Source organism: Nipponia nippon, unplaced genomic scaffold (assembly GCF_047370975.1).
Source record: "Nipponia nippon isolate SJK-2023a ecotype South Korea unplaced genomic scaffold, ASM4737097v1 scaffold_32, whole genome shotgun sequence".
NCBI classification, from domain to species: Eukaryota; Metazoa; Chordata; class Aves; order Pelecaniformes; family Threskiornithidae; genus Nipponia; species Nipponia nippon.
This window is the reverse complement of record NW_028262350.1, coordinates 699,367-727,362: the sequence shown is the minus strand read 5'-3', so window position 1 is coordinate 727,362 and position 27,996 is coordinate 699,367. Positions and strand designations below refer to the sequence as shown.

The 27,996-nt window shown below is 40.0% G+C and overlaps 1 protein-coding gene across 11 annotated transcripts; it reads right to left on the bottom strand.

Moving 5' to 3' along the window:
• Positions 1–2: 2 nt before the first annotated feature.
• MPP3 (MAGUK p55 scaffold protein 3) lies at positions 3–27,982 on the bottom strand. Of its 11 annotated transcripts, XR_015707448.1 has the most exons (21): positions 27,863–27,982; positions 24,742–24,852; positions 23,381–23,499; positions 22,807–22,884; positions 21,171–21,251; positions 20,486–20,623; positions 19,439–19,520; positions 17,849–17,934; positions 16,255–16,329; positions 15,001–15,197; positions 13,166–13,230; positions 11,975–11,995; positions 10,239–10,280; positions 9,672–9,836; positions 8,900–8,980; positions 7,462–7,555; positions 6,557–6,665; positions 5,577–5,699; positions 3,934–5,335; positions 3,181–3,250; positions 3–2,704 (listed from the first exon to the last, which is right to left on the bottom strand). XR_015707448.1 is itself a non-coding variant. In XM_087769954.1 (20 exons), coding segments are annotated over exons 2-20 (1,689 nt in total). In that variant the 5' UTR covers positions 24,767–24,852; positions 27,863–27,982; the 3' UTR covers positions 3,726–4,311. The 11 variants fall into 11 exon arrangements, 9 of the variants coding, with proteins under 9 accessions (XP_087626080.1, XP_087626074.1, XP_087626075.1 ...); XR_015707447.1 differs by having other exon boundaries at positions 3–3,250; XM_087769954.1 differs by lacking the exons at positions 3–2,704; positions 3,181–3,250 and having other exon boundaries at positions 3,726–4,313; positions 5,230–5,335.
• Between the last annotated feature and the right edge of the window lie 14 nt (positions 27,983–27,996).

The following is a 27,996-nucleotide window of genomic DNA, read 5'->3' as shown; positions in this document are numbered from 1 at the left end:
TAGTTGCAAATTGTGAGCGAAGAGCTGCGATAAAGAAAAATCTAGGTAACACCAAGATAGTATTTTTTTTTTTAACTGAAAAACTGCTAATAAGCGTCTTAAACTATTTAAACTATAAATTGAACAAAAGAAAGAGAAAAGGGAGCTGCCATCAGCATGAAGCATTTGTAGAGATCCTGTTGGGAAATTCCAGTCCTCCTTATCACTAGATGTTTTAAAACTGTAGCTAGTTAATATCTCAGTAAGTGGACTTGTTGAATTACTGTATTTTTCAAATGAATTTGACTTGTGATGAAGCTTGAGCTAAAATAGATGAAGGAAGATTTTTTTTGATCCAGGTTCGTGTGTTCGTGAACAGAAAAAGCCTTAAACAATATTGCAATTCATTTACTGTGAGTTGAGGCACAATATGACTAGTTTGGCACGTAAATAGGAAAATATTACTGAACAATGGTTAGGTAGCTCTGAAATGAGAGTACTCCCCTTCCTGTCTCTGCAAGTCTGAAACATTATTCCTATTTCTACTGCTTCTACAAAGCAATGCTGCCTTAAGCAAGATCTCGTGTGGATAATAAGCCTCCACGTGCACCAACCCAGCATTTTAACCTGGGCAAGATTTAGGTAATGGTACCCCTAAGTCCAAATTGCAGTGCATTATCATTGCCTCCCCTTAGCTATTCACAACAGCTGTTCTGGTCCTACTTTCCGCATACAGTTACGCTTTTAGATCTTCACAAGTGAGATTACTTTACCCATTCGGTGGTGCCTGCAGTCAGGAATGCTGTAAAGGAGTAACTAAAGTCATGTAGGCATAAGTCTGACTTAAGACAGAACTGTGCAGGAAAAGGATATGACTAACGAGCTGCGATAAAGGCACAGCCCATAACATGCTGTTACGGAAATGCTGAGCAAAGCCAATGTCTGGCTACAGGATTCACTGGGAGGTTGTGGGGGAGGGATGTGTGCGTATGGGGGTAGGCAACACGAGTTTGCTTGACCATGGGCATTTTCAACTCTCTCTATATGTATATATATACACACACACATACGTGCCTTAAAAATATAATTTCCTTAGCCAGAGAATGCGTTTTCAAATGTGTTCATTTTTGTTCATAGCTTAAATAGAGGCAAGCAGAACAGGAAAATAATGAATATCACTGTGTAAAACGAAGGTATTTTGAAGCAGCTTGTTGATTGTAAGCCTACCTATGATCAAAAGAATTCTGAGGCTGCTTGGCAGGGATGTACTTTAATTTTTGTTTTGTACAAATATTATTTTATTACAACTTCAAACTAAATAAATTGTGTTAGGATGCTTTTAAAATTACAGCTATTTAGTTAACTGCATATTGAACTAGAAAAAAAACTATACCTTAAAAAATCTGAAAGTAGTAAGAAAGTGTTAGGTAATTAGAAAAGGGAGCAAGGGAAGCAGTTTCTAGAACAAAATTAAGTTAGAAATTTGGGTTGAAGGGCTACCTATATGAAAAAAGAAAAAAAGCACATGTGGTCTTAGTGCTAATGGCTGCTTTGCTGAAGTTACATTTTGTTGCTATTTTATTCTGATGTTATCAATAAATATTGCCAGTATTTTAGTATAAAGAAAATGTGCCAGTATATTATGTTCAAGACTTAATCCTTCTATTGTATACTCACTCACATGAACAAGCAAAAATACTAATTTCAGTTAGGGCAGAGAAATAAACCAAATGTTCTGTTTCTTTATAAAAAAAGCTAATCTTTATTGTTTAGAAAAAGGCAATGCTGGCTTGCAATGATATGCATTCGAAACCTGTAGGTATCCCTAAGATAACCTGGGGCACATTCTCAGGCAGGAGGTGGAAGAAGAACGTACAGTCTGTATTAACAAACAGTGCTATGTGTTCTCCCACAGAAGACTTGACTGGGAATGCTAGTAAGTCACTGGCGTACAAAGGGAAGAGGATGTGTAAGAGAAGGGGAAAAAAAGGACGAAATATACTTCTGTTAATGACCGTTTTCTTACAGTGCCTAATTAGCCCTGATGACAAACCCATAGCTCCCTTCTCTCCTCACGAGAATTAGGTATGCTGTTTTAACACAGGCTTCACTTTATAAAAACAATGTACACATCGTAAGAAGCTGGCTTAGAGGTTATCGGGGTTCTAATCTGTGTGCGTCTCAGTCGCGTCGCAGGTACATATTTTATAGTAAGTTGTCATCTTAATCCTATTGCAAATTTGGTTGGGGAAATGGATTCTTCAAAACCATCTGAGTGTATGTTTGAGCTCGCTGACTGAAGCATGCCCTGGCTGTGCTGTACACAACCGATTTTTGGAAAGGGAAGCAGTTTCAGATACAGCCAGTGTATGAAAGACCACTGAGAACTGTACGTGTTCACCAAGGCTCAGCCTTCAATACGACAAGCCATAAAAAGAAGTTAGACTACAAAATTTTAGGTGTGAGCAAGGTGGGGACAGGGATAAAGGAGAGGAGTTTCAGTTTGCTTCAGTACTTTGACTTCGAGCTTTTGGCACTATTTACAAAGCAGGACTTTGAATTCAAGTAAATTTGCATTTTGATTTTCTTTAGAATCTCTTCTCACCTTTTTTCTCCCTAATGGCAGGAGCATGTGCCAGGCATGGCTAATGCAGCAGGGACTCAGTATCTCATCAGAATTGGAGTCTTGTCCTGATAACAACCATCTTCTGCATGTACTTTCTTCCTAGGATTTTAGAATAAATAGGAGCACTGAATGTGTTCTTTTTTTTCCCCTACAACTAAAGCTCATCTTAGCTACCTGCAAACTTTAGCATATAATACATAGCCTCTCACCACCTTTGCTTTGAACCTAAAAAAATGAAACATGTTTCTGACAGTATCCCAAGGTAGTATCTGTGACTGTGCAGCAATAGAGTATCTGCATACACTTAAAGATTATTTAACTCATACTGAACATTTCAGTTCACTTTTAATAGCAATATTATATCTTAACGTCTTAAGTTTTCAGTTATTGTAACTTCAGGTGTACCTCTAGATGTCATTTGCCTTGCTTCTCTTAATGCATATTTCTACTATTAGACTATGTTAGATTGTAAAACATACAAAATAATTTATTTACTGCTAGTCACTTGGAATATTCTAAGATGTTAGATAGCAATCTTGCTTTAAGTGAATTCTGACCCTTAGATAGTATCTTACCTTGTTTTCTTTAAATCCGTATCCTCTAAACATGTTTGTGTCTTGCAGACTATAAAAACTTGCTTGTAATCTGCAATATAGATCTATGGTGAGATCAATCTGCCCATTTCATATTTTTGTAATACAACTTAGTTTGAAATGCTGTTACTTAAATAGTTTTTAGACTATTACACTCATTTTTTACATGTGTCACAAAATTCACTTGGCAATGCGCCTCTCTTGTAAGCCACATTACTTTTGGTGGCTGTGCTGGGACAAGACTGCAGATTGTTAATGGCAGAGCGGACGGGCCACCCACATGGGAAGGAGTCCCTGGGCGTTTGCCGAGGCCAGCAGCCTGGCAGCCTGTCTGCTCTGGCTTGTCAGAGCAGGTATCTGGCTGTCAGAAGTGCTCATTCTTGTAGGAGTGGGAACCTCAATGCCTGTAGGCAGGACAATACGTGGAAGTAAGTTGCCAGGGTGCACAGTTGGAGAAGATGGATACGGGTGCCTGTCCTACGCAACTTCATGGGCCTAGAGTTAATGTAGATTCAGTGACACTGGAATGTAAGAAATGTGCTTTTAATATGCAACACTTAGTTTTGCTAAATGCAGTAGAACAAGAATAACATCATACTGTTACGATGCAAGGAATGAGACTGGTGCACTGAAAGGTCTTGTTAAAGGGCGTTAGTACACAGGAAAGATCAGACCTCAGCAGGCAACAGAAAACAGGAACTAGTTTCAGCCAGCATGCACCTGTACAATACTCACTTTTTTTTTTTTTTTTCCAAATAAATTATAAAGCATAGGTGCTTCCAGAATCATCTCCCTGCATTTTCTTGTAACATCCACCTAAAAATTCTGTATATTCAAGTCTCCTGAAATATACACAAAGTCTTCTTAACAGTTAAGATTTCTTCTTCAGGACTCGATGTAGCCAATTAGATGCTCTGGAAGCCTTCACCCGATTTGGAACAAAGGTAGGCATAAACGCTGGAAGGATGATGATTTGGACCTGTAGCTCAGCTACTTGGTACTTCAGCCTCCTCCTTCTAGCAGCCTTTTCAGAGCTGCTATGTTGGTGTCAAGGTGGTATCCCATCAGGTGGCATTTGCAAAGATGCCTTGTAGAAAACAAGCTTCTTAAAAGTCCTATTATAAAGCATATGCAGTTATTGTCATGTAGACTAAAAAAATGTCTCTGGTTTATGAGCTGGCTAGTCACACAGGTGTGTTCACAGATTGTTTAACATCTGTCCTGTGTCAGTAGGAAGAGATTGGGAGAGGGGGCAGAAGCTACAGATGAGCAGACTCATACCTGTGCAAGACAACTTGGAAGCACTGGGAAATGTGGGATGGACATAAAAAACCCTCGTGTCTCAGCCACTAAAATATATACAGCTTGTATAACTGGCCTAGTTTTAGTGCCTAATCGGAAAGGTTTGCAACTAATGATCCTGAGTGAGGGGAACCATGTTCTGCTGGCCTGCCAGCCAGCTGACCTTTTAAGTAAGTAACCAACATGGTGTAAGCACTCGCCAAAGGACATCCCTCCCACCTCGCTGAAGTAGCTGCTTCTGTGGGCAACGTACCTTGTTCAGATGCCTTAACTCTAGCCACAAAATCTGTGGCCAAAGGATGACAATTCCAGCTGGTTAGTGTCCTAGCACTTCTTAAATGCTTTAGAAGTGTGGGACCCTCTGTGAAACCTTACAGTACAAAATCCACTATTTACAGTCAAAAAGTCACTCTGATCTTTTACTGATCTGTTTAGTCTGAGTATTCACTTTGAAGTGACAGCTGCTATTCAAGATTTTGATTCAGGAACGCAGCGTCAGCTTCTGACTTTTAGTTTTTCACATACAGTCTTTATCTATTACCTTCTAGATAGACCAGCAGTTTTGAAATGATTTTGACATATTTCCCTTTTCTAATCCATATATTTACAAGACATTTTTACACAATCTTTCCCTTAAACAGCTGATAACAAGCTATGACCTAACCCAGTTGACTGGCACCCAGAATGAATCCTTGTTTAGTTTCTCTAACACAGTTTTCAGCTGATTACATGCACTCTGGAGATCTTCTTTCACCAGTACAGTGTCAATTAAATGGCCATACTGCTCTTCAATGAATGCTGCTGAATTAATAATTTCCTGCTGTTCTTCATCCTGCTGATCAACACGAGAAGATGGTATGAAATTTACAGCATGTCTTTTTAATTACTAGAATTTTAAAGTATATTAGCACAATAAGTCATTACTTTGAAACAAAATGAAACAAGAATGCTACCATTAGGAAAGAGTATGTAAGATATTACAGCTGAGATCACGTACGCTACTGCTAGAATTTGGTAAGCTGTTTCATAGGCTTCTTTTGTGTCTGAAAAGAAGAGATTAAGGTTAGAATACTTACAAGGGGGGGTGAGATTTCTTCTGACATGGGAGATTTTAGGACATGTTTTTTCTTTTCTGGAATGAGAGGCTTCACAAAGATAACATAAGGCTTAAACTCGGGAGTCCTCAAGTGCTTTACTGCCTGTGAACAGATGTGTTTTGTTACAGCATTTTTTCATTTTTTTGTTATATGTCAATGATCTATTCAAGTCGGGTTTAACAGTTTCACTAGTACACCCCGTGGTCCTGTGTACTGCACATCTGACCACAGTAACCTTTTGCTCTTCAAAAGAAAGGTTAATGTCAGTGTCCTGGCTAGCTTACAAGAGTGCATGAGCTTGCTGGAGCACAGGCTAACCGCACACCTGCCTTGCTGTGCATTGCGATAGCAGGAACAAGGACATGGCAACAGATACTGAGAAAAGTATAAAAAAAAAATTGATTTGACAGGCAAGTTATGGTTTGCTTCACTTAAGAGGCCAAACACTGGAAATTTTAAACCTGGAATTAATCTGGGGTAGTATCACAAGTCTTTTCTTAGCCCAGTTACAAAATCTGAATCAAGATTTCAAAGATTAACTAACTCCCACTGTGGAGGGATTAAGAGCAGGTATACTGGCACTGGGTACAGTGCTAGTAATGCTTCAGAGGCAATAGGAATGAAAAACCCATCCATGCTCATTGTCTCTAGGACTTGAGCAGGCTAGGACGGTGACGCGCATTTCTCCTATGGCAAGGGAACACTCCCACAGTGAGCACTGATAAAGCGTCATCTAGGCTGCATCAACTAGACATCTAGGAACCGTGAACACTGCGCTGCAGTCTCAAGAGCCCTGTTCCACTTAGCTAGCACTCAGGCCACCTGTTGGAAACACAAGTTTCGGAGCATCATTGCTCTTTGCAGAGCAAGTTGCCACAAATGGTGAACAACATCAGTTACTTCGGCTGGCAGCCTAGTAAGAAATACTTGCTTTCTTTAAAATAAGCTGCAGAACTTACTTCAGGTACCACATCCACCAAACAAACCTTCTTTTTGGCCATCACGGACCGGATTGCCTCAAGACTTGTACCGTACAGATTTTCTTTGTATTCTCCATGTTCCACAAATCTAAAAAGTCAAGACATTTTTAAATACCATGCACAAAGAATATTTAACTTACAACATTCGACTGCTGTTTCCTGAAGTCACAGTAGTCAAATGGGGGGGGGGGCAGGGAGGAAGGTTTTCTTTTTTCTGATTTTTTTTTTTTCCTTCTGGTTGCTTAGTAGCAATAGTCTTCATCACATGTCACTAATAGCTAATCAGCACTACTGACAACTAGGGGAAGAAGCTGCATTAATTCAGTTGACTGATGTTCAAGCCTAATAGAAGAAAGAGGATGTTTTTCACAGAAAACAGAACAAAACTGGCAAGGAAATGGGACTCCAATTCTTCCATCTTCTGGGAGACTAGCCAGAAAATCCGTACTTTCAGGAAACGTACTCAATCTTACAGAAAGTCCTTTATATTCACGGATTCAGTCTATAACGCACTTTAAAGTTGACTTGTGAATAAAACTTGCTACCCATCATACTAAATGGAGAATAAGTAGGCCCAACTAAATATCTGTTACTTTCACTAAATTCAATACTGACCAATCATACTACTTATATGCAGGCTTAAATCCCACCTTATGATCCTCCTACTAGTCCTATGTTGTTTCTACTAAATTGCTTCTTACTAAATTTCTGAGTTCACATGAACAGTCCAGACTGAATAGAGAGCTTTTTACTTGGAAAGCTGAACCCTTCTAATACAGCTAGTCCAACTTTACACCTGATTTTGGTATTCATATGATGTAAGATTTAACTAGCAATGTGTTTGAAATACAGTCAATTATGCCAGTATTTTAAAATTAACTCACTTGTTTTGCTGCACATCTGTTTCAAATGATTGCTTAGAGACAAAATTGTATTCTACTCCCTCCTTCTCATGACTTTTCTTTGACCTGGTTGTATCTAGAAGAGAAAGGAAACAAGACACGGGAGACAGATCAGCCTTTGCAAACAACTGTATTTTCTGTTTAGTTCCAGTCACGTTTTCATGACCTCAAACAAGGTAGTTACACACTGGCAAATTCAAATTAATATAAAATATACATCAAATATTATAATTTTGTTTTAAACTCAATCTCAAAAATTATACGACCAAAACTGAAGTTGTTTTGCCCCCAAGCATGCTATAACTAACACAAAAATTAGGAGGCGTACTTCTTACATCTGGTAGAAGCAGTAGAGTATATCCTATGGAAAACAGTATCTCTTAACTGTTTGGAATACTGGACTCTCATTTTCTTTGAAACTTAGAAAATAAAAATAGGAAACATATAAAGTGCTATTATGTTGCCTCTGAATTTAGAGTAAGAATATCCCTGGCTGTTTTCCCACGCTACTGCGCAACTTACATAATGGTGCGTGTCCCTTGCCTTTGATGTCATGATTCTTTTAAGGATTGTTATTACTGTAGGAGAAGCTTTGGCGATCATTTTACAAATCTATTCCTGGCCATAAAAGTGACGTCTGCTTTTTTTTTTTTGTGTACGTGTTTAAATTCAAGTAAAAATTACTCATATGAGTTCTACTGCTAACTAATTGAATGTCTGCCTGACAGACATTTATTGAAAGTCTTAAATAACGTATAAAGAGTGCCCTCAGTGTTAATTTTTTGGTTTGCAAAAGTAGGTTGTTGGGGAATAAAAATATTGATGGATTTTTTTGTGTGTCTAATATTTTATTTTTTTTTTTAGAAAATAATCCAGCAAAAAAATTTCAGTGTACCTCTAGTCACAAACCCATGCAGCAGAATCACTAATTTCTCTACAGCTGTCTGCCTTTTTTTTTTTTTTTTTTAACTTTAGCTAGTATGATATTCTGAAGAAAAATCATCCTCTTTTAAACACACATAATGTTTTGGCTGAATCTTAAGATACTAGTTTTTCACACTAGTTCCTTTTGTAATTTACAATCTTATTTTTTCCTTCCTGTATTCAGTTTCTCATTTTTTTAATGGACACTTGAGAAAATGCAATCTGTTCACTTGGGAAAACACAATTAAAAAAAAAAAATCAACCAAGTTGACAGAATTCCGAAGTTCGTATGTGCCAAGTTATGTAGTGATCTATTCAGCTATGAAGGGCAAACAAAGTGTATTACAATGAGAAAAATAATTTGAAGTACTTCTGAAATATGCATATACATAGTCAAAACACAAATTACCATTCGTCGATGCAGCCAGCACTACTCTATTAAACAGCGTTTATGGAAAAAAGTGGCAACACACAAACGTCAGTAAATTTTACTCACGTGGAACTGCAACACCATACTCCTGTGGGTTCTCTGACACAACCTTCTGCTTGAGCTCACTTAATTTGGCCCCCAAACAACCTAATAAAATAGAACCGACTGACAGATTTCTGTGTGGAATGAGAATAAATAATACCGATTTCACACAAATAATACAATACAGGAGTGTGCTTGAAGAAACCTGTACATGAGAGCCCTCATGACCTGCCACATTCTGCTCTGAAGAACATCACCAGGAACAAACTGAATCCTTGAACAGCTGTTGGACAAACATTTGTCAGGCACTAAGTCAGAAAATCTGTAATCTTAGCCGTCATTTTTATGAGATACCCTTGATTTTTCTAACATCCTAGGAAACTGACTTTGTGCTAAGTTGTTAAGCACACTGAATTAAAATCACATGCAAAGTTTTGACAGATAATTCTAACTCTACCTTTTCATCCATTGTTCTGACAGCAGAAGAACGCGCACGTTTAAGTGAGAACCAATGCAAAGCAAATCAGAAAAATGAGAAGTGGTCCTGCATCATTATTTTTAGAAGGATTTGGTGAGTTTGGTTGTTTTTTGGGGTTTTTTTTTGGTTTGTTTTCTTTTTTGGTTGTTGTTTGAAATGTAATTTAAAAGAAGAGACAACTTCTGTCCCAAACCAGAAAAACCTTTAAAAAAAACCACCAAAAAAAAAAACCAAACACTTAAAGAAAGCCTCTTGGAGTGCAGGTGATAAGGGAAGAGGGCGGTACGTGAAAAATTTTGAACTAATTGTGTATCTTACCAATCAAAACCACCAGCCTCTGCTGTTCACCAGGCTGCTGCTGGTATTTCGTGACTTCTTCGTACGTTAGGAACTCTGCTGCATCTGCCTGCTCTGCTTGCTTTCCTTCATTCAGATTGTTCTCCTTCTCTTTACGACTTAATCTAAAGCTCCTCCGTAAGCCAGCTGTAGAGGAAAACATAAGATATATTAAACCACGTCTCCACTCATCTAAATTTTCAAGCTTGTTCAGCTAGATGTTACTCTGTCTTTGAATACGAGTTACTCTCACAAATTTTTTTTTATAATCAAATCAGTGCACATATGCTAATCTTACAGATGAAAAATTTGCCTATCAGGTAGAAAACGAAGCACCCAATCTATAATAAACCCCCCCTCATATCACTTTTGGCAAAGTGTTAGCTATGCCACAGTCCAATTATGCCTCTGCACAAAGATAATCTAGTTTATGAATGTATGGGAAATTAATGGAAATAAGATAGTTTTTATTTTTTAATGGCTTTGTTTGTTTTTTTTTTTTTTGCAAGGGGCAGGTTAGGGAAGAGGAAAGGGACTTTGGTTTCTCACCTATGTACTGTCCATTGAAATATCCTTCACAGTCACAGTCTTCTGTAAATGAAAAAGCAGGGGGGTGGAGGGTAAGGGCACAGGGGAGAGGAGAGTGAGAGGGGAGGAGGGAGATGTCTTAAACAGCGCCTGCGATACGAGTCTGGCTCATTCGTGAGGGAAGGAGAAGTTTTATATCCTGCATTATATGCACACACTTTTCTAGCACAAACACTAATGATACAAAAAATTATTTGCCTTGGCTAGTGGTTTATATTTTAAAAAACCCTTGACGTCGATATTGCACAGAAGAATTTTACATCTCGGTATTTATGGTTCCCAGAATTTATGCTCTTTAGCATTCATTACATTTGACCAGTGCTTCAGACCTAAGTAAAAAAGAAGACTCGGCAAACATAGAGCTCTTTTTTTAATGTATGACTTTATAAATGGGTATGATTGTGTAAGAACATTGCTGCTTCTAACATTTCAATATCATTTGGGCTTGAAAAAAGGGAATCAGAGATGACTGAAGTATGAGCTCTAAACAACTTCGTTTTGACTAACTTAAATTATCATTTCTTATTAATTCTTTATTAAAAAGGATTTGATGCTTTTGGCATACACGTGTATGTAAAATAATATGCAAATTTTTGTAAAAAAAAGCCAACTATGACCACCCCCAAGGCCCCTAAAAGTATGCAAAATAAAACCATGATACTTAGCTGCAAAACACTATACTGCAATCCTAAGAGAAATACCGAGTTCTCCTACTTCCTGAAAGAGGGCTACCTGGCTTCTTAAAATTTAGGCACTTGTGCCCTGCAATATCCCCAGAACTCTACTCATTTTAAGGAGGAGGTGTATGGTTCTGGGACAAGCCCAACCATAGGCAAAAATATATGCAGCTTAAACCTTTACCAAAATGTGCCAATCCAGAGAAGAGCTTTGGTTTTTAATGAAGAGTTGCATGCAGATATGTAATCAAGCAATGCCAGTGTATACTCATAAAACATTACGCCTACACTGACAGAAGATACTAGTAGTGATATACGCCGACCCGTAGCTAAGATCAGAGCTATTTTCTGCCGTGGAAGGCAGGCGCTAGTTTCACACTCACGCTTTGATAGGGTATACCAGTCACGGCCAGCTAATTATAGAATATGATTCGTACTTTCACCAAAGTTGATGGGATACCGATACTTGGAATATTATTCTCAAGAAGCATGTGTAATGTGAAAAAAAAAAAATCACAGCATGCAGAATTCAACAGAAAATACCTGGCATTTGGAAAGATGTGTGGTACAGTGGCATATAAACTGCATGAGCCCCACAGAGTTGCTCATAATGAAAATAACACAGAAAACAGTCCAAATGAACAGTGAAGAAAAATCAATTTGGATTGATATGGGTGCTCTAAAATGTTAAACCCCTATATTTCTTTATTTTTTAAAAAATATCAGATACAAAGACTGCATTTAACTTTCAACTCTATCAACCTCACTTAGAAACCTACAGAACATGCAAATGCATATCAGAAGACACAAATCTTTTCTCTTGAATCGGGAGTAAATTTGGAAGTTATCATTACCTAAGTCATCAATCCAAATTAAATTCGTTCAAATAATAACTCAGGGGGAAACTGCTATAGAACAAGCTATATCTACTAATCCCTTTGCTTAGGGGCTTAGCAAGTATTTTAGAAAAGGCATTGGTTGTTTATATTCAGACAGAAAATGAGTTAGGAGAGTACCTACCTTTATCAGAAGACTGATCATCTGTAGTTAGCATGAAAGGCAGAGTTGGTACGATATTAAAAGACTGGCAAATGATTGAGTAAAATTAGAGGGAATGGAAAGGAAGGTTCTTCTGGTCTGATTTGCTTAACAGGCTTTTCTATCTTAAAAAAAAAATAATGCAGTAATGTACCTTTATCAACTAATTAAAGACTTTTTGGCTAAAATTTAGTATTATAACCACTTATCAGCTTAATTGTCTCGAGAATGTCTCACAAAAAGCCTAAGTAGCAATCCGCATTACATGCCCCCTAACACTGAACATAATGGAAACTGATTTGGAAAAGCTTCATTTAAATCAGTAATGCTATTTTATAATTTGGTTGAGCACCTTCCCTCCTCTTTGTGCCGTAAGAATACCTGTATCTCGTCACGAGACGTGCCATGCACCACGGGTCAGAAGTTCCCTTACATCACTGAAGATGGACAATTTCCAGATTCCTAGTCTACATGAGGGTGGCACTCCTAGCACAATGTCTGGCTTCACACAGGCACAGAGCTGCCTCACACATCGATACCAGCTGTGCTGAAGTACCCACGAGCAACAGGAACGTTATATTCTGGGCTAATACAGAATGTCTTCTGCTGTTCACCGCTGACTAGCAATTTCACCACAAGTAGCAGTTTTTGTGTGAATAATTCACTGACAGAGGCTTCAGAGCTGTAAACAAGAATCACTTTAAAGTCTACTTAAGACCAGCTTTGTAACGCTAAGCCTGAAATGCAGATGGTATTGCCAGCTCCAGTGATTTTTATCCTCCTTAAAGCTACAGTTTATTTTCCTATGAGCTTAGAGTCATTCCATGCACTTATGAAAGAATTTCAAGAAGTGTGCACTGGGTTACTTTTGCAGCTTTCAAGTTTCAAACCACAGAAAAAAGGTGAACACTAGCAAATTTTAAAGCATCTAAACAATGTGTAAGGCCTTATGTTCTTGAAAGCAGGAAGAGAGGGACATCCATAAGCAATATGCACTACCAACACTGGATAAAGCTCAAACCCAAATCCTCTCATGTGGCAGCTTGTATCCATGCAAATCAATCAATGACAGATCACACAAAACATATTCAAACACATTGTTATTGAAATAACAGAGAAATACTGAGAAGTTGATATCAACTAAGACATCACTGAAGGATAGAACAGACTTACATAATGGTTTCTTCACAGTTCTGGGATTCTGCAGAGTGCCTATTGCTCTTCTGTAAGTCAATCGTCTAAAGAGAAAATAATTATATTTTAGCCATGTAAGCTCAGAGTTAGAAAGAACTTATAGCACGTTATACATATGGCATTGAAAACAAAGAATGAAATAGTGCTTTTCCTTGAAAAATATAAAATGTCTCTGATTCAACATTTTTCTTAAAACTATGATGGTCCCAGATTGCTATTGGTAAGTGCCTGAGAGAGAAGATTCGAGAACATTTTAGGCTTTCATACATCAGAGCACAGAAATCAATAGCACGTTACTTTTATCAATGTAATTCTTTTTCTATTTCCTTTCCCCCACCTAATCTTTTTTGAAAGATTAAGAAAACAACAACTATTCTATTCTAATTCTGCTGAGAATCCGACTTCTATTTTCCATTTTTACAAAGGATGGGCAAAATTCCTGTCTGCCACAATCCTAAAACTACTAACCTCAACAAGAAGTCAAAAGTAAATAACCTTTGTCCAAAATGATCACTGCAGCTATGCATACTCAGAAGTTATCCATTGCCTTCCAGATCAGTTTGGAGTTTTTGTTATTTACTAGTAAACAAACCAAGTTACCCAGCTTGTGTGAAAACATAAGAATAGAGTATCAAGTAAAAATTTCTGAAGTGTTAAAATCATGAACTAGAGCTCAACTCCTAATCTGCCAGTCTTGAATTTGCTCAAATAAAACACCCCCCCCAAAAAAAACCCAACACTAAAAAAACCCGCAACAACCCAGCGCAAAAATTCAACCCCCAAGAAACCCCTCACTGGGCAAAGGAAACCACGTTTTCTTCCTAAGTGTTTTTTTTGCAACAGACCAACATTCACAACAGACTAAAGAAGATACTCAGGGGAAACAGCCACTGAAGCAATTTCTATATTCTTGCATACATTGAAATGAAGTTTACAACACCTGAGAAAAAAAAAAAGAAAGGAAAAAGAAAAAAAAAAGACTGCAGTACAGCAGCATCTGCTGACATATATGCGTGCACAGGAAGAGGGATACAGCTGTTCAGGCAGAACATGCCCAGTATTTCAAAGGAGCATTCATGCAGTGGAGCGAAGTCCTCTATTAGAAACCTTATGCAAACCTTGGAGGCCAGCAATAGAATCAGACCTGTTTAATTCTTAGATACCCCATCTTTGTAACACCTACAATCCAAAGAAGACACATCCAGTAATTTGGAGTAAGAATCACACAATGAGACCAGTAGCCTAAACCAGATTCCTTCTTAAATTTAAGGCTTCTGTACTGTACATACAAGACTTGAGGGATATTTTTGCTTTAGAAGATACGCATATCTTGCTGTAAAAACAAAGAAACTTCAAGCTCTAGAAGGCATCTGGGTCCCAGCTAAATACTCTCTTAGGAGCCAGAAGAAAGATCGGATACACTTTTTTGACTACTACTACCTGCATAAATTCAAAATTGTTACAATAAATCAGCATTTCCTCTTATACTATAGAAGTACAAGTCTGTGAAATACAGCGTCTCTCTAGGCCAAGAGGGTCAAGAGACTGATATTCCACATTTCATTTCATACACGTTTGTTTAGCAAGTGCTTCTGCCTTCATGCCACAAAGCCTAAGTCAATGGCAAACTAGCCAAGGAAAGCTAGGAACTTTAGTATGTAATTGGAGAAGATTGAGCTTTTTAGCACTTTTCTCTAAGCATGTGGTATTCACCCTGGCATGATCCTGCCCTTCATTTCCTGTGAAAAAAAGCAGCATAAAATCAGAGTGACACTATATGTGTGAAAAAAATTCTGTAATCTTCATTGACAAACCTTTCTTGGAACTGTTTTGAGGGGATCAAGCCTGCTCTGAGGTTGGTATCTCCAACACGTTTTGCTTGCCACCACGTGGGATCATCTTGGCTTACAACTTCTAGGACGTGTCGTCTCTTAAATGGCAGCCCAGCCTCCTGGCAGGGAATGGCTCTGTCTTCTTTGGGATTATAGCAGAAAAGTGCCCTCATAAACACCTTTAAAAGAAAGTAACACATCCTTTCTTCTTGTCCTATTTGGAATGTCAAACTACCTTTAAAAGGCTTCCCCAGTGCTTACACCACTAACTATATATACTCTTCATCTCTCCTTTATGCTTTATGGTACTCAAAAATACTGAAACCTAGCAAGCTGCACCTGTATTTTGGCTTACTTATACAGAAAAATAAACTAAACTTTCAAACACATACCCAGTCATTATGTATTGGCATTGGGGAACATGAGCCTCAAAGATCAAAGTCTCAAGAAACACAGGTCACAGTCTACATAAGCACAAAACGCAACAAAGAAAGGAAAAAATCTCAGGGGAGGGAGAAAACAATAAAAAGGGACTTATGGCAAAGTTGCCCTATTATAAAGACTGTCCTTAAAATCTTCCTTTAATGCATCAAAATCTACTATTCAAAACTTTGGATTTGCATCTTACCATCTTGCATCTTACCTTATTTAACGCATCACAGTAGAACTACTTTTAAAAGTGATTTGTTGGGCTTCAAGGAAAAATTTGGCAGCTGAGAGCAGGGAAGCAGAAATAGTTTGACAGAGGAATCCTGTAAGGGACCAGTCGAACAGGAAGGCAAAGGAGGGCAAATGAAGCACTCGGAGAGGCGTGTTCATGTTTCCAGGGGCCTAATGGGGTCAAATGATGAACACAGCTCTCTGCAAACAGGTCTGTTTTGACTCAAGCGAGCGGCAGGATGCCCAGAGATAATGGACAGACAGCAGCTGTCGTGGTAAGACGAGACTGGCAGGAACACCAATTTTAATTACATGAACAAAAAGAAGAGGCTAGACTTCAGAAATGCTACGAAAGATCGTGTGCCAAGATGATGAAGAAGAGAGACGTCATCGAAGTAATTCTACTGAATAAAAGGGCACTGCATTTTACAACAAGAAACTGCTCCACTATCTTTTTAGTTCAATTATGGGTCTGTGACTCTCCTCACTGAAACAGCAGGAATCTTGCACTTACAGAGATGCCAGCGTTGTGTAAATACGAAAACGTGTGCTTTGGTATTTCACTAAGTTGCGTACCTTGCTGTCTTTTAGACGATCCTCCTCTTTGATGGCTGGAATTATTTTTAATGTTATTGATCCCTGAGACTGAGCCTGAGAAAGAGAGAAATATTTTTTACTTTGAAAGCAGGACAAGGACACAATGCAGACTATTCAAGTTCCAGTTTAGGAGCTAGCATCTGTCTCTTCTCAGAACTTTAACAGGCCAAGCTATTCCACTATTTAACTTAATTACAGAGACTATCATGATGGTCCATGAATCCTCCTCAACAGTGTCTTCCCCATGGAGACATCCACAGTAACTACTTGGCTAGAACATATTAAGACCTGCATTAAAATTCCTTGATCTGCTTTTAGCAACTGCATTAATTTCTGGATTACAGTTCACAGGGCATTAAATATTTCTGTGGCTTTTAGTACGACACTAACTTAAGTTTTTGCAGACTAACCATTTTAAAGTGCTCCTTTGAAAAATACTGCTGTACTTTCCCACATAGTGGACAACTGGTTAAGGTGAAATGTAAACATCTCCAAAGTAAACATCTACCTTCATTCAAAATCTTTGCCAGCAAATTTCAGTTATTAGTTATAGTACATGAAAAAGCACTTCTAGGTGCTTTGGAAATCTAGAATAGGCTTATCTGATCTATTTGAGATGCCTTATTTTGGATGAGATGAACTGTGTCCTAGAGAAGCCTGGTATTCTGCACAGATTAAAAAGGAAACCTGGACAATCAGCTTGGACAAACATTTGTAGCTCTTCCTCAAAAAATAAACCATGAAAAGGAAACTATTACATTGCAGGAATTTAAAACGGGACAGATGAATAGCATCCCAGGGTCCCCACAAATAAAACTACACAGCATTTCAAAATATGATTTTGATCCTTCCCCCACAAGTTAAAAGCAGTCATTCTCCTTATTCAGGATTATTTTGATCTAAATTTAAATTAGGTGATGGAACCGATGCCACATACTTCAGTCTCCTAGTGTTGCCATTCTTCTTACTGTGTCCCTAACTCCACTTCACACCAAGACACGGGGGAACCAAGCCACAAGAGGGGAGTCAGAAAACAAATAAGCGTAAGAGCTACAACACTTTCTGCAACGCAGCAGGCAGATCACAGATGTGGAGGTTTAGAAAGAGTTACCAAGATTTGTGAGCATTAATGTTAGAGAAGCTTGAAGCAAGAATTTGCTAGTGTTGCAAGGAATCTGCTGGTAAAGAACAAACTGACAGCTCTATTGGACACACAGCTGAGACTTTCTTCAGCTTCCTAACATACCCTATTATGAATAAACTGCTTATCTTCTAGGAATGCACTTTTAATTTGCAATTTGCTTGTCATAAACAAAGCATGAAAGGGAAGTTCTTGACAGAGAAAGACGTAAGCTTCTATTTGTATCTTAATTGGTACCAATTCAGTTCGCAGAAGTTTCTGAAGTCAAAAGGAGAAGACTAATCCACTGGGAGAAGAAAAACTCTTAATGCAAAGACAAGCAGGAATTGCATCTTTTAGCTCTATACATATATTAAACTCATGGTTAAATATCATAATCTATTGTAATTACTAGATCACTCAAAAGATCTTGAAATGAAAATCAGTGCAGACCAAAATCTGACTTATTTCTTCTGGTCGTTTGTGAAGCACAGTAATACCATTGACTTCTCTTAGTTCATCTCCAACATGGACAAGACCTGAAAAGATGGTAAGCAAATTAAAGTAAGTCTACAGACTGGAAAGCACCACTCCTCTGATGTCTGACTTAAGTCAAGAGCATGCACCCCCTCTCCGCCCTCCCCCAGCTTAATGGATTTCCTACCAGAGCCAAACGCCTCTGTTGGCAATGGGCTCTGAAGTCTCCCACCCTTATTCCCTACGGCATTTTTTTTCAGGTAGCACAGCCTCGTAGGAGACCAGCATGGAGATAGAGAACATGTGGCAAGATACTCTGGAAAATCGCTGCCTCTATATTTGGCTCAGCAATAAGAACGCAAAACTGGAATAGTTTCATGAGGATGATCAAATCTTGTGGAGTCAGGAGACATGCTGCTGACTATAAAGGCAGGAATGATGTGGCCGTCAACTAACAGATCAACACTACACCATCCCAGAAAGAATGCTGGACTAATTTTTTAACAAGCCATAACGAGGCTCTTACAAGCTTTAGGTTTGTTTATCCAGTTCAGTAAGAAACGTTGTACTTGTGTTATATAACTACTGTTAACTGACATAAAATAATTTCTCAGTAAAGCAAACAGAAAACAACACATGATACAGTGAATAAACCAAGATACTACATTAAAGGTAAAAAACATTCTTTTCTTTTCTTTCTTCCAAAGCTTAGACCTACTTCTCCCATCTCTGTTGGCATTTTTTCCTAGCAGCTATTTCAGAGAAAAACATATCTAATTAAATTAATAGAGTACTGATGAAATACAGAAATGCTAAGCACACGCTCTAGTCATTTCACATTACATTTATCAGATTACACTAATTCAAAGAATGATAACGATCAAGAAGAAAGCTTTAATTAGCTAATATTTTTTCATCACAGTAATTCATTAATTTTGGGATTCAATTACTTGTATATTAAAAAAGTGCATGAGGCTTGGAGTCTATAAATCTCATATAAGGCCAATTCAGCTTATTTAATAAAATCTGAATGATCACCTTCTAGAAAAGGGAAGGTCAAATACTGCAGGAATTAACCCTGTAGATCCTGAAGGCATGCTGAATGACAGCCTACGCACCGAAGTCTCTCCTGCCACCTGAAATTCAGCTGTGAAGTGAGCTTACCGTGTAGGCTCCCTTTACAGTCCATAGGGAAGAAAGGCAATTCCAGCAGTGATCTGTCCTGTTCTAAAGCTTGTTGGGATGATTTGTTCTCCAGCAACGTCCATCTCGCTCCACTGACTACACAGAGAGCCTACATACTAGTTCAGACTTGACATCTAACAGTTGCCTATTAAGATTTCTATAGGCTGTTATCTTTTTTTTTTTTTTTTTTTTACAAAATAGTCTATACATGTATTAAACACCTGTGTCCAAAGGACAGGTTTTGGAATGAATAACCATCGGATTTAGTTAGAGATTATCGCTCTAGGTATGTGTATACAGTACGTGTGTGCACGCATAATTTTGGAAATTTTAAAAAGTTTACAAATGCAATTTTAAATCCCCTTTCCTTCAGAAATTTACCACTGCGATCAGCTGCACCACCTCTCATGATCCTTGCTACAATTACAGCTCCTGTATGCTCATCTCTTCTGATGGTAGCTCCCTGAAATAAAACATACCCCCCCCAGAAACCATCATAAGAAATTTGCTTAGAATACAGTAAGCGGTGAAATAACATGTAAGCTAATGTGTTTTTTAAACCAGAATTAATTTGTTCTATACATTTTATCTTCCTCCTTGACAATTTTAATCATTTTTCAACTTTTGCCTGCGCCCGTGTCATGTGATTGTGGCAAGGTGCGCACACCTTCCTTTCTGCTGGCTTTGCCGAGTGCTTTCACTACCTACGTTGTTGTGGTGATCAAAGTCACTCAACCGTGCAAAACAGAATTTCTTAGAACGAGCTTTCCCTATGTGTCTTCTGAATCTTTAGACAATACAGCCAGCACTTTTACATGTAAAAGCAAAGAAAGCCAAGTAATTAGGCGTTTTTTTTTTTCCCTTCTCCTACCTCTGCTGGCAATACAAAGCTTTCATCAGCAATTAAGTCACTGCTCTCTTCTACTACCCACCCACTGTCATACACAAAAAGCACTTTAGCATATTTCTTCCCCAGTGCAATTGTTTTTTCTTAGGAAATCAATTCTTCCATTTCCATTTGTATAAAATTAGTACCTTGTCAATATAAAGTTTACATACAGCTATCAAACATACTCTTACCATACATCACTGACTTTCATGCAAATGAAGGTATTAATTCACTGAATGTTAGCTACAATACGAAAAGAGTATGTATAATAAGCATAATTGCTTCAACATATACAGTTTCCTCAGAGATCGTGTTCCATGCGTTTACTGGCTTTATAAACCCGTGCCTATAAAGCATCTCATGCAAACTTGTGAAGGTGTATTTACCAAAGTGTTCTTTTTATGTTATTTTACTAGCTTCGGAACACTCCCAGTTTTTGCAGACTATTTGATGCCATCTTCAAGTATCTCCTCCATACTCCCCGTAATGCTTTTGCACTACAGGGTTTTATGACTAGAGACGGGTTATCTTATACGTACCAAGGGTTCTTTATTTTTCACTAGCCGAACAATTTTCACCGATTCCTCATCAAAATCATCATCAAAGTTATCGGGTAGAGGTGGAAGGACTGGGTCAAAGTTCTTCTGTGCTACAGTGTCGTGTACTACAAGCATTGCCTGCATAAAGGAAATAAGAAACAGGAGTGTCATAGGGTAATATTACAGTTTCCAGTTCTCATGTTTCCAACATTACAGCAAACTTAAACCTCCCCCTTCCCACCCTCACCATCAATCCTGAAAAAAAAGATTCAGCAATTATCTTACTCATCATGTAAACTATATATTGGTATATGTCAATATTTAAAGTAAATCGAGGCAATAACAAAGCTCAGCCTAAATAAACTTACAGAATGGCGGTGGACTATGGAAAGCAAAAAGTTGAGAAACGGTAACCTTTTCTTTTCTGCTCCCTCAGAAAATATTAAGGAGGGGAGTGAAGATAACACGGTGCGTTAGGTGTGAAAGGCCTACGCTGTGTCTTCTCAATCCCCTTCGCATCCTAAAGCCTGGGCAGGAAATCATAGTGGAATAGAACTTTGTTCTATTTGTTTGTAGGAGGTTCTTCCTTTCTCTTGGGGACTCTCCAATGTAACTTTTCCATTACAAAATGTTCCATTGGAATTCTGCAAAGGAATTTCATTAAGGTCTCTCGTGTGTTTTTTACCCTGAGATGTGGTGTTGACAACAGCTGAAGTAGCTCTTTTTCTTCATTATTCACTGGTGCGGTCTGCAATTCTTCTATTACCTTTAACATAAAAATTAACAACCTCAACATAAAAGGAGTCCACCAAACAAGATCAAATATTTGCAAGTGAGTGTTTCTGGTGAGTGTTTGCAAACTGCTATCATCCTTCAAAGTAGCGTGCACAGATCAAACCCAATCCCAATCAATAGTGCATGAATCCTAAAAGAAATGAAAGCTGCTTCATCTATTTTATTTTTATTAGATAGTACAGGAAGATATCATCAGAAATCAGGATCCTAGCCCCTAAACATACATTTTAAGAATGATTCTGCCAATATAATTTCAGGAATGAGTTCTGAAATTTTCAATTCTATATGGAATCCGTAAGTGATAAGTGAAACAACACTCCTTCGCTTGTACTACAATAAAGGAGTTTAATCCTCTCCGTAACCAGGTAGCACTACCCGTGTGGAACATGCAACAGAAGTTCCCTTGTTCCCCTGCAAAGCCTGGATACCAAAACGTGCCCTGGAGTCTCAGGCCTCCAAAGAAAGGATTAGAGAAATAATGGAAGAACTTTTGCACTAGGCTGGTTGGGCAGGCGGAGAGAGGAGGAAGGGAGAAGGGGTTGAGGCAAGAGAGATTTTCTTTCCCTGGAAAGGGTTCTAAACAGGGAAGTCGTATACTCCTGTATAAAACTTCTCCTCTGTTGTTTAGAAGACGGTAATTTTGTATGACTTGACAGGCAGCAGTGCCAAAATTTTTATGGAGGGTATTTGTGGGAAAGGGGAGAGGGGGCATGCTGCAGGTTAAGATGGGGCAGTGGGGTCTCCTGGCTTTGCAAAGGGAGGAATTCTAGCTCCCAAGCCTTCCACAGCCCTTTGCTACGCTTTTGAAGGAAACAGGCTCAAGCCACTTGTAAAGAGCCGTCAAAGGCAGTATAAATTCCACTTTTTCAGGTACATGCCACGTTATAAGCAAATCTAAGATACAACTTTGCTCTGGGAACAGACTGGGGGATTAACAGATTGAGAGCAGCCCTGCGGGGAAGGGCTTGGGGATACGGGTGGATGAAAAAATCAGATATGTGACAGCAATGTGCGCTTGCAGCCCAGAAAACCAATTGCATCGCAGGCTGCATAAAGAGAAGCACGGCCAGTAGGTCGAGGGAGGCGATTCTGCCCCTCTGGTCTGTTCTCCTGAGACCCCCCCCGGAGTACTGCATCCAATGCCAGGGTCCCCAGTACAAGACAGACACGGGCCTGTCAGAGTGCATCCAGAGGAGGACCACGAAAATGATCCAAGGGCTGGAACACCTCTCCTATGAAGAAAGGCTGAGAGAGCTGGGGTTATTCGGCTGGAGAAGAGAAGGCTCTGGGGAGAGCTTATTGCTGCCTTTCAATATGTAAAGGGGGCTTAAAAGAAAGATGGAGAAAAGATCTTTACCAAGGCCTGTAGTGACAGGACAAGGGGCAGCAGTTTTATACTGAAATAAGGCAGATTTAGATTGGATATAAGGAAGAAATTTTTTTACGATAAGGGTGGTGAGATATAATAATAGAAAAAATAAGGAAATAAATAATAGAAAAATAAGGAGACAAGAATTTTTACTCACATCTTCAACTAATCCTGCTGCACTATGTAAAACAGGAGTTGGACTCTGTCTTTCATAATGACGGAGTTTTTCATGAATCTGAAAAAGATTACTCAGGTATATTACTATAGAGAGATGCCAAACTTCCTAAATATACGTACATTGGAATATTTTTACATTTAAGGAATATAATTTTTCTGAGATAAGTGTCAGAAAAATAACCTCTCTTGGGGTTATTTTTGCTTTGTTTAGGAGTCCTTTAGTTTTCTTTTTGCTCATGCTAGTGTCACAGGCAGACAGAAAATCTGTAAAGACTTCAGCAGCATAAGGCAAAAAAATGAAGCCATCTCACACTGCTTTTTAGCTATGAGGCACTACATCTGCATTTTGGCAATCAAAGCAGAAATATTTTTTCTGAACAAAATACATTAATTGTCAACAAATGCTCTTAACGTTTGTGCTTAAATAAATACATGCTTTGGTCAGTATAGAATTCTACAAAAAAAAAAAAAAGCAAAGTAAACAATTGATAAATCAAGGCAACAGAGAATAAGTAACCTACAAGGAAAATGTACATTCATAAATGAACTTTTACCTTCATCAGGTAGCTGAGACTCTTTTCACTGAAGACATCCCTAAGGAATCCCATTTCCTCTTTATGATTTGAATCAGGTCTTAGCTGAGATGTCAAAAGGGCCAAAGTTTCATGCAATCCTAAATGTGAATTCAAGACAGAACAAAAGCTTTGTAGATAGCATGTCTCACGGGACCTTCTACTGCAGACTTAACATCAGCTACATTTATTTGGGTACCATCTTGGTGATCATTAAGTTTGCAGAGAGATTTGTGCTTATCTTCCACTCATTTTGTAACGCTCCCTTCTTAAGCGGCAAACACAGCTTAAGATATAACATATACCATATTAAGGCAAAAGCTACCAAAGCGATACATATTTTTAAAGACATTACTGTTGAAGTTTCCCCCTTCATGTTAATTACCTTTTGTTTCTACAACAGCTAGCCCTCTAACAAACTCTGAGTTACCAGAGTGCCACAGCGACTTGCAAGAGGACTGAACCACCTCCTTTGCTGCACAGCTCCCAGCTCTACTTCCAGAGCAGCTTCGCCTACAAGCGTTATCCTGCCCTTTCCACCTCCAAGGCACCTGTCAGAAGTCAGGTCTGACCAGAGGAGGAAAGGACTGGTGTAGATTTCCACTGCAGTGGAAGCAAAGCTTGTGGCTGGTTTTCTAAAAAGTGCTTAAAGCAGCACTATCCCAATTTTGCAGTGCACAGGGCCAGACAAACGTTAGGTTTTTCCTAGCAGACCATGACTGGGAAAACAAAACAAACAAAAACAAAATGGGGGGGGGACACACCTAAAATCTTCTCCTTTGGTTATTCTCTCCATGAACTTTAGAGTGCATCTGGATCCAGAAGACTCAAATTCACTTCTGCTTTAAAACTCTGTATCATTAGCGTATATGATGTCACCCTGGCTAGCATACTGGAGAAGCTGGCTAGCAAGCCTTGAATGGAATCACTGTTTTTTAAGTCATAAGGAAGAATATTAAAAGCTTACCAACACCTATTCAGAAAATATTAAGAAGTGGCACAGCAAGCAGCAGAGATATAAGGGCTGATCTTTAATAAGCATGCGTAGAAGCCAGTGTTATACTGAGAGGTTCAAGTTTGTCCATAAGAGCCTGTCTACCAGCATGTATTCAGGGGCTCTAAGGTTCTTATGAAACTAGGTGTTTCCTAAAATCTAACTAACTTTATTAATTTCTCCCTTTTATACTCCACCTTCCTCATTTTCTTTTAGGGAACTGCCAAGAAATCTAGTCGAACTACCTTAATTCTATTTTATTTAACTCCAATTTAAATGCATTTCCTGTGTGAAACACATACACTAAGATTTCAGTCACTGGTCTGTTGAAAGCATGCAGATTAGTTACCTGAGTCTTCCGAAAGTACTGGCATGGCTTTGTTCTTAATCTTAGAGACAAATGTTCAACTTAAATCAACACGATTGTGTCTTCTTTCTGGACTGCGATTCAGAGGCAGTCCTGAAATGAGCAAAGATAACATGCGACAAAAATGGCAGTCATGTAAAAATAGTAAATTCCTAGTACATCTTTCGCTCAAGTTTTCAGTTTAACCTGAATCAGGCATAGTCCTGCAGTTACTCTGCTACACAAGTAACACCACAGAGAATATTACGTTATATGATAACCATATGGTATCTTGGATGAAGCTGATGCTGAAGAGGGGATGCTTCCCTATTCCGTTTCCACGATAGACAGTTTTAGAAGGCCTAAGTAACTGTCTGAAAAGACAGAAAAGAAAAAAGCATGCTGCAGAATGGATGTCTAAAAGCACCGACAAACACCATATGCACAGAAACAGAGAGAGCATGCAGGAAGACGCCATCCCAACAAGATGTTCTGGGGCTTCCTAAAAGCGCACCTCACAGGAATCTACATCCCCCTGGCATTCTGATGCAGACCATGCTACAATTAGATGCAACTTATTAAAGCTAGTAGGAGTGTCACCCCATCAACCTTGGTCATGGGTACTAAGGATGCTACAACAAATAAGGCTACTTCCATTGCTCAGAAATTCCGTTAGATGCTTTTACTGCTGATTCTTCTTGTCTCTGAGAGCAAATTACTCCAGAGTAATTTCATTTCAAACTGCAAAACTGAATCTATGCTTATAATTGCCAGTCCAAGATGGAACACTTTGTGTGTTCCAGGACATTTAGTGTCTTGTTCATGCTCATAAAATTCATCAGACTAATGCTTGCAGAAAAATAAACAGCCATAACAGCATGCAAAATGGATTAGAAAGAAATGGGAGATACTCCAACTCTTTGCTAAATGCAATAAAGGATGCTCCTTGTGTTTCTATTTGTAGATAAATGTCTGGTATTTTGATCGCATGACACAAGTTTGATGGCTTTCTGATTCAACTTTATTTTGATTAGCTGCCTGAACATACCATAGTACTCCATGGCAAATTAGCATATACCAGTTTAGCATTTTCTAGATTCCTGAGTTTCTCTACAACATACTGAAATATTAAGCTCAATAGGCACCTGCGTTTTGCACCCCATATTTTCTACTGCTATGCTTAATTAGTCCACCTGGGTATCAAAACATAACTGAGCTCTCTAAGTAAGTGAGCTGAAAGTGTTGAAATTTCACTACAATCCATGGACCATAATCAAGTGTATTACATATACTACACATTTATTTAATTAACTTTCAAAAGCATTTTTATTACCTATTGCTTTGAAGAAATAAACATTTCACACACCGCCATACACTTCACGCCAAAAAGAAACATATAGGCAATTCATTCAACCACTCTGGTTCCTTGACTATTGCATTTCATTTGACACGTGTTTAAAATCTCTAGTGATCAAGAAAGGGAACTTCAATTGCGTGCTCGGTCTTTGAAAGAATGCGTGCTTCCCACAGTCAAACTTATTTAGCACCACAACCCAACAAAACCCGAGTTATTTTCCAGACTCTTAGCAAAAAAGCATCCTACACAGGAATCTGGAAAATAGATGTTTTAACACCTCAGAAACCTGACGGCAAACTCCGGAGCACCAGAATTAGATGAGTTAGGCACAGCAATCAAAATGGTGGCTTCCCCTAGAGGCATTTCCCATGCTCTCTAAAAATCATTAGCCAGGACCGATGGAATGAACAGTCAGAAGAACGAAAAGCATTCCGTACCCAATAATTTGTCACCAGCATGCTCCATGTCAAAGCCGAGGGCTGGCTTCAAGGCATTAAATTCAGCCCCAGCAAGTGACATTTTGCAAGAGGGGCTCAAAACCATGGATCTGCCCTTTCGCCACTGTAGTACGAACAGGCTCAAATACACTTTTCCTCTTTAAAAATGTCTACCCTAAACCATAACTTATTTTTCACACACATCCTTGCCCAGCTGTTCCTGAGACAGAACCTCTGAGCCACCTTCCTTGCCTAGGAAAAGGGCTGATTATTTGGAAAGGGCTAAATAAGCTGAACTGATGCTGCACGTGGGGCCAAGGGGATTAAACAGAAGCATAATATGCTTTGGCATATCCCCATTGCCGTGGAAAATAAACCTCGTGTGGTTCACAGCCTAATACAACATAAAGCTTCTGTAATCCAGATATATCGGTCAAAGTGGCAGAAGATCTCATTTCAGAAAGCAGTCGCATTTTAACATCTTTCCAGAAGATCACCCCAGCGATTAGGTTAGAAAATGCATCTGCATGCTAAGATCACAGCTGACAGCTGTGACAGGATTCCTCCCGACCCTGCTTTTGTGTACCAAGCGCCCACACCTGACCGAGCCGGCCTGGCGCTGGGCACCGCGCCGACTGCGGCGCCGCCAGAGCCACGGCCCTGACGGCCGAACGAAGCACGGGGAAAGCCGCACGTCCTTCCCCGTCGGCGCGGCGGGGACAGGCTCTTCGTCCGAGGCCCCGCAGCCGGCGCGGCCCCGCGATCGGGAGCGGCCGCCGCCAGCGAGCCGGGCTGGGCCGGGCGCCCCTCAGGCGACGGGGGCTTGGCGGGAACCCGCGGGGCGCAGCGCGGCGAGGCGGACCGGCTCCCGCGGCCCCGCCGGGCAGGACTCCCCCGCCCCGGAGCGAGCTTCCCCAGCGCTCCACCGAGCTCGGGCACCGGTGACCCTGCCGGCGGCAAGGCGAGCGCGGCCGACGCTCCTCACGGCCCGACGGCGCGGAGCGAGGCTACGCGCCGCACCGGGCTTCAGCCGGCAGCGAGACGCCCTCTTCCAGACCGGGCTCTGCGAGCGCCTCTCCGGCCCCATCTCCGCCACCCCGAGGACCGCGCAGGGGCTCCGCCAGGCCCGGCGCCGAGGCCTCGGGCAGAGCCCGCCCGGCAAAGCCCAGCGGACCCGCGGGCCGCCGCCCCGCCGGGCCCGCGCCTCGACGGCAGCGTCGGAGCTCGGCCCGGCCCCGCCCCGCCCGGCCGCAAAATGGCGTCGCCCTGGCCGCCGCTGCAGGTAGAGAGCCGCGCGTCGGGAGCGGTGCTGCCGCCGGGCGACCGTTACCTGCGGCTGCGGGCCCCGGTCCGGGCCGCTGCGGTGCTGCCTGCCGGCCCCGGCCGCAGAGCCGCTCCCCGCCGCTCGCCTCCCCGCTGCGCGCCTCGCTCATGCGCCCTCAGAGCCGCGCTACGCGCCGGCCC